The sequence below is a fragment of the Balaenoptera borealis genome, assembly GCF_965194805.1.
Source record: "Balaenoptera borealis genome assembly, chromosome: 11".
Lineage (NCBI taxonomy): Eukaryota > Metazoa > Chordata > Mammalia > Artiodactyla > Balaenopteridae > Balaenoptera > Balaenoptera borealis.
The window spans coordinates 88,176,423-88,194,723 of record NC_138868.1 but is presented as its reverse complement, the minus strand read 5'-3'; the positions used below and the strand labels follow the sequence as shown (position 1 = coordinate 88,194,723).

Below are 18,301 nucleotides of genomic sequence, written 5' to 3'. Positions count from 1 at the left end.
TACAGAAATTTTAGTAATTTACAAAAATGTCACCCAATTATACGCAGCCTAACATTTCAACATGAATAGAAATGACTAGTTATTAGAGGAAATCATGGATAATCAGAATTGCATCAAAGATGAGCATCTGAATTTCTACGGCTAATACTTCTGATTCCAGCACAAATTAGTGTTCTTAACTATGTTCTCTCCCAATAACATGCTTTTTTCATTGTTAAAAAAAAAAAAATCTTCAAATATGCCGACCTAGTAAAATTCATTTTTTGTGGAATAATAATTTTAAATGGCTAGTTTTTGGTTTTTTTTGCAATCTTATCATTTTTACTTGGACAACTTGTAAGTCTTTAGAAGTATAACTGACCTTTATTCCTGATGGGAAGAGTAGTGGCAACACTGGCAGGTGGTTTGTCAGGCTCCTGAGGTGGGACAACCATGGGCAGTGCTTGAACCGGTACACGAGGAGCCTAAGACAAATGAAACTGATTCTATATCTGCTTTTCCTACACCTTCCATTATATAATTTGCTTTAAATGAAGAATAAGTTACAAAGATCCATTCAAAATATTTTTTCATATGACAATCTCAGGTGACATATTTACTTAAAATGTGCTGGTATCAAATTATTTTCCATGACTTTTTTTTTCGGCCATGCCGCACAGCTTGCGGGATGCGATCTTAGTTCCCCGACCAAGGATTGAACCCGGGACCCAGCAGTGAAAATGCTGAGTCCCAACCACTGGACGCCAGGGAATTCCCTCTATGACATTTTTTTAATGAACTTTGAAATCAAAAGATTATTCTGGCCACAGTAAGAAAGCAAAGCAAAATCATATCAATCTAGAATCTGAATATTACACCAGATGTTCATTAACCATATCAAGTATGTTATCTATAAAAAGAACTACGTATTATAACAAAAAACAATCTAGTTTAATCTTGAACTATGACCGAAAAAGGGAAAAAGATGATATAACATAAAATGCTTTAGTTTAGAAGCTTACCCTATTTAAATCGTGGGATGGGGGCGTTAACTGAGTGACATCTGGTGGAGCGGCTGAAAGCAAGTTATTAGGATAGTCCAAAAGATAGCAAACAACGCTTGTATGACCACCTTTTGCTGCTTCTATCAACATAGTCGAGCCATCCTAAAAGAGTGGATATGGAAGGGGAAAAAATTTTTTTTTGAAGTTAATTTACAGAAACATAAGGAAGATATAGCCAACAGGCCCCAGACACATTAAAGTTTTAGGTTTAGTAAAGAACACTTTCCTCTAAAAACAGAAGAAAATGAACACATTTCGAATGCCAATATACAAGTGGAACTTACAGGTAATAATTTGTTATGCTCAAGAGTGAAGATTAATTCACAATGCTACCTGAAACATTTGAGTTACATACTTTTAAACGGTGAGTAGGATCTGCCCCATGAGCCAAAAGTAGTTCCACCACTGCCAGATGACCCCCTGCACAAGCCAGGGACAGTACAGTATGGTCATTGTTAGCTGTGGTTCTATTCACATTTGCTCCTAAAACAGACAAGGCATGAAAAATCATGTTAATAAAGTGTTGTTTCTTAAATTATGGTAAACTTCAAAATTGAAGAGTAGAGAGAACAGTATAATGAAGCCCCACATACCCATTACCCAGCTTCAATGATCATAAACATGGCCAATCTCATTTCACATATACCCACATCCATTCTCCTCTCCCATCTTGAATTATTCTAAAACAAATCCCAGACAAACATGATATAATTTCATCCATAAATGTTTCAGTATGTACCATTAAAAGATAATGATAGAGAGTAGGGGCAAGATGGCGGAAGAGTAAGACGCGGAGATCACCTTCCTTCCCACAGATACAGTAGAAATACATCTACACGTGTAACTGCTCCTACAGAACACCCACTGAACGCTGGCAGAAGACGTCAGATCTCCCAAAAGGCAAGAAAATCCCCACGTACTTGGGTAGGGTAAAAGAAAAAAGAAATAACAGAGACAAAAGAATAGGGACGGGACCTGCGCCAGTGGGAGGGAGCCGTGAAGGAGGAAAGGTTTCCAGGCACTAGGAAGCCCCTTTGTGGGCAGAGACTGTGGGTGGCAGAGGGGGGAAGCTTCGGAGCCGCGTTGGAGAGCGCAGCCACAGGGGTGCGGAGGGCAAAGCGGAGAGACTCCCGCACAGAGGCTCGGCGCCAACCAGCACTCACCAGCCCGAGAGGCTTGTCTGCTCACCCGCCGGGGCGGGCGGGGGCTGGGAGCTGAGGCTCGGGCTTTGGTGCTAGCTGGGAGGGAGTCCGGGAAAAAGTCTGCAGCTGCCGAAGAGGCAAGAGACTTTTTCTTGCCTCTTTGTTTCGCGGCGCGCAAGGAGAGGGGATTCAGAGCACCGCCTAGACGAACTCCAGAGGCGGGCGTGAGCCGCGGCTAACAGCGCGGACCCCAGAGACGGGCGCGAGCCGCGGCCATCAGCGCGGACCCCAGAGACTGGTAGGAAACGCTAAGGCTGCTGCTGCTGCCACCAAGAAGCTTGTGTGCGAGCACAGGTCACTCTCCACACTGCCCCTCCCAGGAGCCGGTGCAGCTCGCCACTGCCAGGCTCCCGTGATCCGGGGACAACTTCCCCGGGAGAACACATGGCGCACCTCGGGCTGCTGCAACGTCACGACGACGCCTCTGACGCCACAGGCTCGCCCCGCCTCCTCCGTACCGCTCACTCCCCCGGCCTGAGTGAGTCAGAGCCCCCGAAGCAGCTGCTCCTTTATCCCCGTTCTGTCTGGGCGGGGAACGGACGCCCTCAGGCGACGTACATGCAGAGGCGGGTCCAAATCCAAAGCTGAACGCTGGGAGCTGTACGAACAAAGAAGAGGAAGGGAAATCTCCCCCAGCAGCCTCAGAAGCAGCGGATTAAAGCTCCACAAACAACTTGATGTGCCTGCATCTGTTGAATACCTGAATAGACAACGAATCATCCCAAATTCAAAAGGTGGACTTTAGGAGCAGGATATATTAATTTCCCCTTTTCCTTTTTTTGTGAGTGTATATGTGTATGCTTCTGGGTGAGATTTTGTCTGTATAGCTTTGCTTTCACCATCAGTACTAGGGTTAGGTCCGTCCATTTTTTTTTTTTTTTTACTTAAAAAAATTTTTTTTCCTAATATATGTTTTCTTAATAATTTTTTCCGTATTTTCTATTTTTAGAAATTAAAAAAATTTTTAATAAGTTTTTTCATATTTTTTATTTTAAAAAATTAAAATTTTTTTTTAATAAATTTTTTTCTTAAAAATTTTTTTATTTTTTACTATAAAAAATTAATAAATCATATGGACACCAAGGGGGGAAAACCGTGGTGGGGTGGGGATGGTGGTGTGCTGAATTGGGCGATTGGGATTGACATGTATACACTGATGTGTATAAAACTGATGCCTAATAAGAACCTGCAGTATAAAAAAACAAACAAAACAACTAATACTAAACTTTCATTGGGTTATTTGTATGGAAATATGTTAATATAAATGTTTCAGACATTACATGAAATTTCTAAAAATCTTATATCTGTATTTGTATGGAAATATGTATGGAAATATGTTAATATAAATGTTTCAGACATTACATGAAATTTCTAAAAATCGTGTATTTGTATCTGTATGGAAATATGTTAATATAAATGTTTCAGACATTACATGAAATTTCTAAAAATCTTATATGTTCTGGTATAATGTTATAAGTAATAATCCTAGTGATTACTTTAAAATGTATATCTCAGAAATAACTAATTTTCTTGTCAACTGCATTATTATGAACTTTCATCAAATCTTTAACCGTGGTCATTTTTAAGTCTTTTGTCATTTACAGACAGTTCTGGGTGTACTCTGATGATTTTGCAAATATGTTCCTATAAAAGGGTTTCATCTTCAAGAAATTCATGGAAAAGACTCTGACAAGTACAGGTTTCTGGTAACTGACTGTACTGCTGAACTGAATGAATAAGCATTTTCAGAACTCTAATGAAAAACTAATGAACTCATAAAAGTGCTAACAAAAGATCAAGACGAAAAAAAAAATTAATTATATGGGACTGAGTGAACTGATGAGGATGAGTATAATTTTTGTGACTTTCTGTCTGAATTTAAAAAAAAAAAAAATCCCACAAGGACTCAGAGGCAAAGAATATACAAATCAATTTTCACTGCAAAGTAAAGGAGCTGTTACAGTGGAGGATTACTGGACTGAATGTCAATATTATGACATAGTATGAGTGTGTTTCATGTTTGGTAATTGCAATCATTGTTGCTTTTGTTGTGGTCATCCATGTACAATGCTTGGTGTCAGTCTATTTATCTCTTGTAAAAATAAAATACAGTGTGTGTGTGTGAAAAAAAAATTTTTTTTTCTTATTTTTTACTATAAAAAATTAATAAATCTATTTTTAAAAAATTAAAAAAAAATTTTTTCTGAATACATTTACTCTTAATAATTTTTTTTCTTATTTTTTATTATAATAGCTTTATTTTATTTTATTTTATCCTCTTTTTTTCTTTCTATTTTTTTCTCCCTTATATTCTGAGCTGTGTGGATGAAAGGCTCTTGGTGCTCCAGCCAGGTATCAGGGCTGTGCCTCTGAGGTGGGAGAGCCAACTTCAGGACACTGGTCCACAAGAGACCTACCAGCTCCACGTAATACCAAACGGCAAAAATCTCTCAGAGATCTCCATCTCAACATCAAGACCCAGCTTCACTCAACGACCAGCAAGCTACAGTGCTGGACACCCTATGCCAAACAACTAGCAAGACAGGAACACAGCCCCATCCATTAGCAGGGAGGCTGCCTAAAATCATAAGGCCACAGACACCCCAAAACACACCACCAGACGTGGACGTGCCCACCAGAAAGACAAGATTCAACCTCATCCACCAGAACACAGGCACTAGTCCCCTCCACCAGGAAGCCTACACAACCCACTGAACCAACCTTACCCACTGGGGACAGATACCAAAAACAACGGGAACTACGAACCTGCAGCCTGTGAAAAGGAGACCCCAAACACAGTAAGATAAGCAAAATGAGACGACAGAAAAACACACAGCAGATGAAGGAGCAGGGTCAAAACACACCAGACCTAACAAATGAAGAGGAAATAGGTAGTCTACCTGAAAAAGAATTCAGAATAATGATAGTAAGGATGATCCAAAATCTTGGAAATAGAATAGACAAAATGCAAGAAACATTTAACAAGGACGTAGAAGAACTAAACAGGAACCAAGCAACGATGAAAAACACAATAAATGAAATTAAAAATACTCTAGATGGGATCAATAGCAGAATAACTGAGGCAGAAGAAAGGATAAGTGACCTGGAAGATAAAATGGTGGAAATAACTACTGCAGAGCAGGATAAAGAAAAAAGAATGAAAAGAACTGAGGACAGTCTCAGAGACCTCTGGGACAACATTAAATGCACCAACATTCGAATTATAGGGGTCCCAGAAGAAGAAGAGAAAAAGAAAGGGACTGAGAAAATATTTGAAGAGATTATAGTTGAAAACTTCCCTAATATGGGAAAGGAAATAGTTAATCAAGTCCTGGAAGCACAGAGAGTCCCATACAGGATAAAGCCAAGGAGAAACACGCCAAGAAACATATTAATCAAACTGTCAAAAATTAAATATAAAGAAAACATATTAAAAGCAGCAAGGAAAAAACAACAAATAACACACAAGGGAATCCCCATAAGGTTAACATCTGATCTTTCAGCAGAAACTCTGCAAACCAGAAGGGAGTGGCAGGATATACTCAAAGTGATGAAGGAGAAAAACCTACAACCAAGATTACTCTACCCAGCAAGGATCTCATTCAGATGTGATGGAGAAATTAAAACCTTTACAGACAAGCAAAAGCTGAGAGAGTTCAGCACCACCAAACCAGCTTTACAACAAATGCTAAAGGAGCTTCTCTAGGCAAGAAACACAAGAGAAGGAAAACACCTACAATAACAAACCCAAAACATTTAAGAAAATGGGAATAGGAACATACATATCGATAATTACCTTGAATGTAAATGGATTAAATGCTCCCACCAAAAGACACAGACTGGCTGAATGGATACAAAAACAAGACCCATATATATGCTGTCTACAAGAGACCCACTTCAGACCTAGAGACACATACAGACTGAAAGTGAGGGGATGGAAAAAGATATTCCATGCAAATGGAAATCAAAAGAAAGCTGGAGTAGCAATTCTCATATCAGACAAAACAGACTTTAAAATAAAGACTATTACAAGAGACAAAGAAGGACACTATATAATGATCAAGGGATCGATCCAAGAGGAAGGTATAACAATTGTAAATATTTATGCACCCAACATAGGAGCACCTCAATACATAAGGCAAATACTCACAGCCATAAAAGGGGAAATCGACAGCAACACAATCATAGTAGGGGACTTTAACACCCCACTTTCACCAATGGACAGATCATCCAAAATGAAAATAAATAAGGAAACACAAGCTTTAAATGATACATTAAACAAGATGGACTTAATTGATATTTATAGGACATTCCACCCAAAAACAACAGAATACACATTTTTCTCAAGTGCGCATGGAATATTCTCCAGGATAGATCATATCTTGGGTCACAAATCAAGCCTTGGTAAATTTAAGAAAATTGAAATCGTATCAAGTATCTTTTCCGACCACAACGCTATGAGACTAGATATCAATTACAGGAAAAGATGTGTAAAAAATACAAACACATGGAGGCTACACAGTACACTACTTAATAACGAAGTGATCACTGAAGAAATCAAAGGGGAAATCAAAAAATACCTAGAAACAAATGACAATGGAGATACGACGACCCAAAACCTATGGGACGCAGCAAAAGCAGTGCTAAGAGGGAAGTTTATAGCAATACAAGCCTACCTCAAGAAACAGGAAACATCTCGAATAAACAACCTAACCTTGCACCTAAAGCAATTAGAGAAAGAAGAACAAAAAAACCCCAAAGCTAGCAGAAGGAAAGAAATCATAAAGATCAGGTCAGAAATAAATGAAAAAGAAATGAAGGAAACAATAGCAAAAATCAATAAAACTAAAAGTTGGTTCTTTGAGAAGATAAACAAAATTGATAAACCATTAGCCAGACTCATCAAGAGAAAAAGGGAGAAGACTCAAATCAATAGAATTAGAAATGAAAAAGGAGAAGTAACCACTGACACTGCAGAAATACAAAAGATCATGAGAGATTACTACAAGCAACTCTACGCCAATAAAATGGACAACCTGGAAGAAATGGACAGATTCTTAGAAATGCACAAACTGCCGAGACTGAACCAGGAAGAAATAGAAAATATGAACAGACCAATCACAAGCACTGAAATTGAAACTGTGATTAAAAACCTTCCAACAAACAAAAGCCCAGGACCAGATGGCTTCACAGGTGAATTCTATCAAACATTTAGAGAAGAGCTAACACCTATCCTTCTCAAACTCTTCCAAAATATTGCAGAGGGAGGAACACTCCCAAACTCATTCTACGAGGCCACCATCACCCTGATACCAAAACCAGACAAAGATGTCACAAAGAAAGAAAACTACAGGCCAATATCACTGATGAACATAGATGCAAAAATCCTCAACAAAATACTCGCAAACAGAATCCAACAGCACATTAAAAGGATCATACACCATGATCAAGTGGGGTTTATCCCAGGAATGCAAGGATTCTTCAATATACGTAAATCAATCAATGTGATACACCATATTAACAAATTGAAGGAGAAAAACCATATGATCATCTCAATAGATGCAGAGAAAGCTTTCGACAAAATTCAACACCCATTTATGATAAAAGCCCTGCAGAAAGCAGGCATAGAGGGAACTTTCCTCAACATAATAAAGGCCATATATGACAAACCCACAGCCAACATTGTCCTCAATGGTGAAAAACTGAAACCATTTCCACTAAGATCAGGAACAAGACAAGGTTGCCCACTCTCACCACTATTATTCAACATAGTTTTGGAAGAGTTACCCACAGCAATCAGAGAAGACAAAGAAATAAAAGGAATCCAAATCGGAAAAGAAGAAGTAAAGCTGTCACTGTTTGCAGATGACATGATACTATACATAAAGAATCGTAAAGATGCTACCAGAAAACTCCTAGAGCTAATCAATGAATTTGGTAAAGTAGCAGGATACAAAATTAATGCACAGAAATCTCTTGCATTTCTATACACTAATGACGAAAAATCTGAAAGTGAAATTAAGAAAACACTCCCGTTTACCATTGCAACAAAAAGAATAAAATATCTAGGAATAAACCTACCTAAGGAGACAAAAGACCTGTATGCAGAAAATTATAAGACACTGATGAAAGAAATTAAAGATGATACAAATAGATGGAGAGATATACCATGTTCCTGGATTGGAAGAATCAACATTGTGAAAATGACTCTACTACCCAAAGCAATCTACAGATTCAATGCAATCCCTATCAAACTACCACTGGCATTTTTCACAGAACTAGAACAAAAAATTTCACAATTTGTATGGAAACACAAAAGACCCCGAATAGCCAAAGCAATCTTGAGAACGAAAAATGGAGCTGGGGGAATCAGGCTCCCTGACTTCAGACTATATTACAAAGCTACAGTAATCAAGACAGTTTGGTACTGGCACAAAAACAGAAATATAGATCAATGGAACAGGATAGAAAGCCCAGAGATAAACCCATGCACATATGGTCACCTTATCTTTGATAAAGGAGGCAAGCATATACAGTGGAGAAAAGACAGCCTCTTCAATAAGTGGTGCTGGGAAAATTGGACAGATACATGTAAAAGTATGAAATTAGAACACTCCCTGACACCATGCACAAAAATAAACTCAAAATGGATTAAAGACCTAAGTGTAAGACCAGACACTATCAAACTCTTAGAGGAAAACATAGGCAGAACACTCTATGACATACATCACAGCAAGATTCTTTTTGACCCAGCTCCCAGAGAAGTGGAAATAAGAACACAAACAAATGGGACCTAATGAAACTTAAAAGCTTTTGCACAGCAAAGGAAACCATAAACAAGACCAAAAGACAACCATCAGAATGGGAGAAAATATTTGCAAATGAAGCAACTGACAAAGGAATAATCTCCAAGATTTACAAGCAGCTCATGCAGCTCAATAACAAAAAAACGAACAACCCAATCCAAAAATGGGCAGAAGACCTAAATAGACATTTCTCCAAAGAAGATATACAGATGGCCTACAGACACATGAAAGAATGCTCAACATCATTAATCATTAGAGAAATGCAAATCAAAACTACAATGAGATATCATCTCACACCGGTCAGAATGGCCATCATCAAAAAATCTAGAAACAATAAATGCTGGAGAGGGTGTGGAGGAAAGGGAACTCTCTTGCACTGTTGGTGGGAATGTAAATTGATACAGCCACTATGGAGAACAGTATGGAGGTTCCTTAAAAAACTACAAATAGAACTACCATACGACCCAGCAATCCCACTACTGGGCATATACCCTGAGAAAACCATAGTTCATTTTCCCCTTAATATGAATTCATCCCTGATTTGGAGCACTGTGCTATGCATGTGGGAAATGGAAGTAAAATACCAGGAAGACACTGGAATCAGATTCATTAAAATTAACCAAAGAAGAGAGAAGATAATAACTGAAAATAATTTCATTCTTAAGAATACTATGTCTTATTTATAAACATATAACACAAGGAAGTGTTCAAATTGCCTAAAATAATTTGACCAGTAAGTTATTTCTGATTTATTTTCTTTACCTACAAATGATTTCAAACTTTAGTATTTTTGGTAAGAAGAAAATGGCATATGTTGCCTTTTTAATTGTATATGGTCTACACAGTCTCACTTTTACTAATGTTGAATCAAAAGTAAAATCTTTAATCTCCTATACTTAAGAATATAATGAGATCTCTAATCTTCTGTACTTAAGTTCATGAAAAACTTTCAACTTGAACTTATACAGTGAATACCTAAAAAGTCATTTAAAGGAAGTAATAATATGCTACTTTTGTTATTAAGGATTTTGGTATTCAAAGTAGAATAAATGACCATGAATGAAAATGCATTTTTGGCATATTTGTTCCATTTCAATTTTGATTTTTTTGGGGGGTGCTATATTTATGACCACCTCTCTATATTTTACAAAGAAGGAAACTTAGGCCCAAGGAAATATAAAGAAGAAAAGTGACTTGCCCTCAAATTAATCAGTGGCAGAAACAACATAAAAATCCAGGTTTCAAGATATATTATTACATGAACAAAAAAGACTTCAAGGTATCTAAACCGTCCAAGTTTTTTACATAGAGAAATTTTTCTGTATTGAAATGTTTTTTAACAAGGGTGGTATTCGGTATCAGAACTCCTCACAGTTTGGAATGGTTCTATGTGTTGCAGGATGTTTATCAACTACCCACTCACAAAAATCTCAGTAGCATCCCTCTACCACGTGACACCTCCAAAATGTCCTTTACCTGTAAATCTCTTAATACCCAAGGGCAGGGGATAGATATCTGTGGAAAAAAATTACTGCCTTACACAAACCTACCTTTACTAAATTAGGAACTGAACGGTACAAACATGACCGGCTCTTGCAGCTTTCATTAAAGGAGTTCTTCCACCTTCAGATTCATGCTCCTGTTTAAAAAACACAGACTTACTTGATATTTAATTTCTAATGAACAATTTTTCTTTTTCATGAAAATCAAAAGGAAGAGAACTGAACAAATTTCAGAATCTAAATATATTAAATAACATGCTTTGAAGTAAATCAAGGAATATATTCTTTAATTTAAACAATCTCAAATTAGAAACATGTTCTATGGAAATATAGATAAATTAAGAACTGGGGTTATATTCATGTGATTGTTACACCTTCATCGAAATCCATCTGGGTAATTTTTCCTTCTCTCTACGAAAAGGACTGTGGAACTTGAACAATGAATGGCACTCTAGCACAGCCCTCTCCAAACAATCAACATTATCCTAATCCACTACAAGTGATTTTCTTTTCATAAGTTTGTATCCTACGTGTATGAACTTCTCTAAGTATATCACTCTCTGCCTTTACAGACTTCCCATTATCTCTATTTTACCGTACATAAAAATAACAAGGCTAGTGATATTTAATACCATCAATTATAAGATATTACTAGAGATTTCTGGGTTTCAAAAGGATGGAGAACCAGCTGCATTTTTGCAATTCAGAATATCAGCACAGGAAAAATTTTCAGATCTTACAGTATAAAGGTTTGAGAAAAAAACACCTTTTATAAAGCATTTTATACGTCAATATTTTTTACACTTACATCTGATGATTTTTCTCTTAAGTCATACACTAAGTTGTTTTAATTGCAATTCAGTAAGCAAGATTACATTGCTGTATGTTTCACAGTCACTGTAGTAAACACTGGAAATTTAGTTCCTAAGCTGAAGAAGCTCAAAACCTAATAAGAGGAATATGCACATGACTAGCTAGAATATAATGTGCGTCATAAGTTCTCCAAGCGTTGTACCAACACAGACAGAGCTGAAGGAGACCACAACAGTAATCTAATTTAACCCTCTGCTTTCATAAATGAGGAAAGAGAGGTTAAGTAAATTTTAAGTTAAGAAACCAGTTAATTGAGGAGCCTGTTTCTGCCTGCATGTGAGTTTCTGTCATAAACTATGAACTTCTACAGGAAAACACATTTACTTATTAATCTCAGCCCCATGAACACACGGTGCTTATGTTTTAACTAAAACCTACCTTTCTTACTCCCTCACAGGCTAAACTGGAAGAATGACTATTTTCCCCACACATAATTGCTTTATTCTTCCCTACCTCTCAGGCTGTACTCATACTATTTCTTCCAAACTGGAGTATCTCTTTTGTAACAAGAGCACAGTATCTACCTTTCTAAACCTTACCCAACCCCAAACATAACATCTCAGATGACGTCTTCACCTCTTCTGAGCTTTTTGACTGTCTGTCCTTTCCGTATGACATCTCTTTGTAATCTACCTTAAAATGACCTCAGTAGGGACTTCCCTGGTGGCGTAGTGGTTAAGAATCCGCCTGCCAATGCAGGGGACACGGCTTCGAGCCCTGGTCCGGGAAGATCCCACATGCCGTGGAGCAACTAAGCCCGTGCGCCACAACTACTGAGCCTGAGTGCCACAACTACTGAGGCCCACGCACCTAGAGCCCATGCTCCACAACAAGAGAAGCCACTGCAATGAGAAGCCTGCGCACTGCAACGAAGAGTAGCCCCCGCTCACCGCAACGAGAGAAAGCCCACGCACAGCAACGAAGACCCAACGCGGCCCAAAATAAATAAATAAATACTTTTAAAAATGACCTCAGTATTTCATCCTTCTCACTAAATAAAAAGTTATTTGAGGGAAAAATATGATTTACTGAATACTTATCTTTTTAACTCCTTTATTTAATAATGCTTTGAATGGTATAGGTACAATTTATTTCCTAAACGACAGTGAAATGCCGCCTCTAAGCCATATTTGCCTTTTTATGACAAATCAGAAAAGCTTCTAAAAATAGCTAAGTAGTTAAGAGAAAATTTGTATTAATTATTATGATTAATTATTAACATATCAAACACAAAATTTTCCCTCTTTTGTAGGGGAAAAGGGTAGACTGGATAGTCCTGCTAACAAGGAAAATAAGAATGGACACCAAACAGCATAGGAAAAAAATATGATTAAATGAGATAAAGAATGGCAAAAAGGCCAACATAAAATTAGAAGTAAAGAAATACCTTTTGTCTATAATCTCCTTTCAATTAATTTCTTGCCTTAGCTTTAAATATTAAGATTTAGAAAGTGACATAGCTTACCAGATCTGCTCCTGCCTGAAGTAAGACATCTGCTACATCGGTATGACCATTTTCACAGGTGTATGTTCGTGCTGTATCCCCTGTTGCTGTTTTTGCATGAACATTAGCTCCTACAGTAGTGTTAGATACACAGCCTTAATAAAAGAATCATAAGACACAAATGTGGATACTGAAATTTCTTCTACATAAGCCATATCTCCTCAAATTAGACAAAACAGCCTTATCCATTTCTAGAAATAGAGAATATTGTCAGCATCTTTAAAAGCAAAAAAGAAAAATAATTAGAAATAGATTACTGCTTAAAATTAAAACTGCAGATATTTCAAACAGCAATAAGGTAAATTATTTATTCAGAATACACTAAAAAATTTGTCATATGATTTTTCTATACACATTCAGTGCATCATACATCAAAAAAAAGCTATTTGCGTTGTAATATTTTTACTTAAAGAAATCATGTAAAAAAACTCCCAAATGCAAAAATGCCTACCTGCAGCTAGTAAGTATTTAACTAACTCCAAATGACCCTCTTGAGCAGCTTCCATTAAAGGGGCAGAACACCCTAGTTCTGTATCAGCTCCTGCCTTAATTAGAAAGTCTGCCACTTCCAGAAAGCCTCCACAGCAAGCCAAAGTCAAGGCAGTTTCTTGAGTTTCTTCTGTCTGTGCATTGATATTTGCTCCTAAAATAAAGATTCTAATTATTTAGAGAAAGTCATTAACTTATTCCAGAGATAAGCAAAACATGATTATTTCCTAGTAAACTATACTTCAAAAATGAACATTAATATTAATTTACTAAATGATGAAGTACCTCTCCCCTATTCTAGGAGGCAGTTAAACATAAAACTATCAAAAAATAAATAAATAAAAAATAAATAAATAAAAAATAAAACTATCAACACCACATCCACTAGTCCATATTTGATGTACACTGCTGGAAGAAGATTTATTCAGCCAGAAGGTACAAGTCATGTGATTTAAGGCCTTAGAAAATAAACCACATTCCCTCGTTAGAAAGATTCAAAATAATGATGATAAAGATGTTGATGAAAATGATAATAGATAATATTTAATATGCTGTTATTTGTCAGGCAATATTTAAAGCATTTTACATACTTTGTTAGCTCCATTTTTACAGCTATGGAAATTGAGATTAACTAACTTGCCCAAGGTCACAACAACATTATCATCATCACTACTACCACCATCACCACAGTTAACACTTAACAGGCACTATATGACAGTGTTCGAAAAGCTTTATACACATCTATAAACTCTCACAACAACCCTACAGACAACAAAATTGAGGCACAGAAGGTTAGAAACTTGCCTAAAGTTACAAAATCGGCAAGCAGTGGATTTGTGATTCAAACCGAAGAAGTCTGCTCCGAAAACTATGCTTTTAAAATTCTAGTCAATATTACCTCTCAGTAAAAGGTTTTTGAAAAATGTGCCATTCCTCTTAAATTTGTACAAACAAAACCTTTATTAGTAAAAGAGATATAAAACCAGGCTACCAATATGGATAGAGATGCGAGATTACTTCTAAACTTAAGGTATCTTAATACAGTCAAGTAACTGTTTCACTTTCCCCAAAAGAGAAGCCCACTGTGTACTGAGCTCCTTGACAGCTTCTTATACGTGCATTCTTGCATTCTCATCAAGTTAGTCCTTATGGCAAGATTTCCCATAGCGTACTTTATGAAACACTAGAAACATCAAATAGTTATTAATAGGTATTCTGCCCTACAAGGCATTCTCTCAATATATTAGCTGCAGAAATGCTGAATCTCATACATGCCCCCACATAACCTACAACCCTATCCCACCCCCACTTCTTTCTATTTTTATTAACACAGCACAAAATGGCTCTGAAAGCTCTTAAATACTAAAGAAGCCCATCTGATTTTATTGAGTACAGTATGAGAGCTGTTTTCAAAGAAAATATTTCATCTTTAGTTTTTGTGATAGCACCTCATTACAAATCTACTAGAAAAATGAAATAAATTCAATTTTATAAAATCATAAACTTACATTTTACACATTTATGCGTTAGTGTCTTGATTGGTATTGGTTACCTTGGCCTAAAAGTAATGCCACCATTTCTTCATGTCCTTCACGAGCAGCTTCCATCAATGGTGTATAACCTTCATCATTGACCTCTTCCAGGCTAGCTCCTCTTTCAATAAGTAAAGCCGCAAGTTCCACGTGCCCACCACATGCAGCCAAAGTCAATGGTGATTCAAATGAATCAGCAGGCATGTTCACTTGGGCACCACTGTCAAGAAGTAACCTAGCTACTTCAGCGTGGCCATCCTGATTACAATGCAATTAAAAAAACTGAATCAGCACCATTAAAAAATCTTTAAAAATACTTCTCAATTGCTATACAATGAAGTTTACTGATCTCAATTCAAATAAGAATTAATAAATCTACATTTAACAGGTGAGTAAGCAAGCATTAATTAAGACATATCTACAGTTTACTCTAGTAGTAAATAGCAATTGAGGATATAAAATATGTAGAAAAATACCTTCAATCAAAAAGCTTATTAACCATCAGGAAAAAAAAAAACCAGTAAGCACATAAAATAAGAGATTACTGTGAGATAACATCAACACTGCATAGTATAAGCTTAAATGCTGAAAGGATAAAGTTTAGAAAGGGAAAGCAGGATTTTCATAGAAACCTTAAGGATAAGCAAAGTTTTGGCTAGGTAGAAAAAGAAAAATCCAATACTTTTTAGAGGAGTGGGGGAATTGAGCATGATGTGCTAGGGAAAAGGGAACACAATATGTACATGGTAATTCCTTTGTTGTTCGACAATCAAATGCCAGTGAAAATTAATAAAAAGTAAAAGAAGTTCTCTCTATCTTCTGTCTTCTTTACCGGCCTCCCTTTCTCACAGTTTCCCTAAATATTGGCAACCCCAAGGCTCACTTTTCCATTCTTTCTTCCTTTGATACAATTTTTCCTTCTGTATTACCTCACAGACATTTCATCTTCTTTTGAACATGTCATGCCCATTTTTGCCTTGGTACTTGCCATATTACACAACTTTAAAGTCTTATCACTGTGGTTACTTTGCTGTTCCTTTAGCTCAGAATTTTCTCCCTCCATAAGTAGTCAACTCCTACATTTCCTTTAAAGTCCAGTTTAAAACCTCAGTCTCTTAGCAAGTCTCCAAACGTATGGCCCCTACTAGTATCTTTCATCTACTTATAACACTTCCATTGCATGCAGAGTAGGTCTACAGAATATTCCACTTTAATTTTTTAATCTACATATAGTTTGTTTCTCTAATGGGGGTGGCAAGGATGTTTTAAGTTCCTTACACACATTGTGTCATTTAATCCTCACAACAACACTAGAGAAGGATATTATTTTCACAGATGGGGAACTCAAAACCCTCCCAGAAAACTTGTTTAATCAAAAGAAGAAGTTACTAAAGCAAACACTGGTATGGCAATAAGAAAAACAAAAAATAACTCAAGTCTTAAATGGCTACTTAATTTTTTTTTAAATTAGTAATTAAAATTTAACATCCTTTCAATAATCATTCTCTGAAGGGAAGTTGAGACAAGAAACTTAAAATTAATTTGGGGTCTGTTTTATCTTTGCTGTGTTTTTCTCATAAATCTGTCTATAATGTTATTCTGATTCATTTCTGTGCCACAAGTCATAGACTGAGATACAAAAGTTGAAGAGTACTATTATTACGCATTCTCAAGTACAAATTTAAAAAAAAGTCCTTAAAAAAAGGAATTCAGGGCTGAGAAAAGACCACGATAAAGGATCTTTGGGAAGGGAGAATCTTCGGAAAGGGATCCTTGGGAAAGGAGAATGACAGAGGGAGAATTATGTAATGCAAATAATATTCTAATTTCAAATTTTTCATACATTTTACATTATGGGTTTGATGAACATGTTTTACTTAGTAGTATTATGTGCATACTCTGTGGATTATATTCTCATTTTTAATATCCTTGATCCATCTTTTAAAAAGTCACTTTTTGTGCCAATTACATAAAACCAGAAAATGAAGGTAGTGCTACAAAGCTTCAGAAAGCACCTCTGATAGAAGTTAATATTGCACAACTGGCTCTTATAACTCAGATAGCTGAGGTTCTGATCCACAAGTCATGATAAACAGAATCTTTGAACCCAAGGAAACGGCACTCACTCACTATACACTGGCTCTGTCTCTACCTAATATAGAAATATATTTCATGTATGTATTTCACCAATCTTACCATGCAAGCCTCCATTAAAGCAGTGTGCATTTCATCTGTTTTATGCTCTTGATCTGCGCCTGCTTCCAAAAGAAATCGCACCATCTCTAGATGTCCTAAACCAAAAGTTTATAAGATTACTTAAAAATATTTTATTATTCCCCAAAAATAAAATTACAATATTTTGAAAAGTTATATTTCACTTATAGCAATACATTTATTACCATAATACTAAAGTCAGCTACAAGCCACCCTCAACTGCCCAACACAAATTATACAAGTGATCTGTGCTGTTCTACTCCTTACCCTGTTACCCCAGAAACTGCTATTACTAAAATCCTTGCTGTAGGTGAGCAAAGGTGGCCGTAAAATGCAACACCCAGAATATCCACTCTACAACCTTTTTAGGGCCCAGGCATGCCACAGTTATTTTATTTATACTATAGACTAAATTCGTTTTTGTGAACTAGTAGCCTGGGATGATAATCATCACTGAAGTTATTTCTATGAGGAAATGAGCTTTAAGTTTCAATAACTAACTCACAGACATTTTAGGAACAACCTGCTTGTAAGTTGGAAACCGTATATATAAAAATATTCTTGGGGCTTCCCTGGTGGCGCAGTGGTTGAGAGCCTGCTTGCTAGTGCAGGGGACGCGGGTTCGAGCCCTGCTCTGGGAAGATCCCACATGCCGCGGAGTGGCTGGGCCCGTGAGCCACAACTACTGAGCCTGCGCATCTGGAGCCTGTGCTCCGCAACAAGAGAGGCCGCGACAGTGAGAGGCCCACGCACCATGATGAAGAGTGGCCCCCGCTTGCCGCAACTAGAGAAAGCCCTCGCACAGAAACGAAGACCCAACACAGCCATAAATAAATAAAATTTAAAAAAAAATCATTATAAAAAAAAATATTCTTGAAACAACACCATTTATATTTATTCATTTATTTAGATATAAATATATATATATACACATACATATATATACACACACACATATATTTATGGAGTTTCAAATAAACCATATGCTTCAGTTCAGATAAAGATTACCTTGTGAGTAGTTACAATGAACATAAATTATATTTTAAAAAGGACTTCAGATACTATGTAAGAAACAGTAGAAAAGTAACTAATTTTTTTCCAACTTCATCCGGAATGAGCTGCAGTCAATTTTCAGT

The 18,301-nt window shown here is 36.6% G+C and overlaps 1 protein-coding gene across 1 annotated transcript in view; it reads right to left on the bottom strand.

Annotated features, from left to right (window-relative positions):
* LOC309606407 (ankyrin repeat domain-containing protein 17-like) overlaps positions 1-18,301 on the bottom strand; it is a 105,999-nt gene that overhangs the window by 58,496 nt on the left and 29,202 nt on the right. The window contains 9 exon segments of the mRNA XM_082343440.1: positions 362-464; positions 1,002-1,145; positions 1,399-1,526; positions 10,602-10,608; positions 10,610-10,690; positions 12,892-13,001; positions 13,382-13,573; positions 14,972-15,209; positions 17,148-17,242. Of these exon segments, the coding sequence (XP_082199566.1) occupies positions 362-464; positions 1,002-1,145; positions 1,399-1,526; positions 10,602-10,608; positions 10,610-10,690; positions 12,892-13,001; positions 13,382-13,573; positions 14,972-15,209; positions 17,148-17,242 (1,098 nt within the window).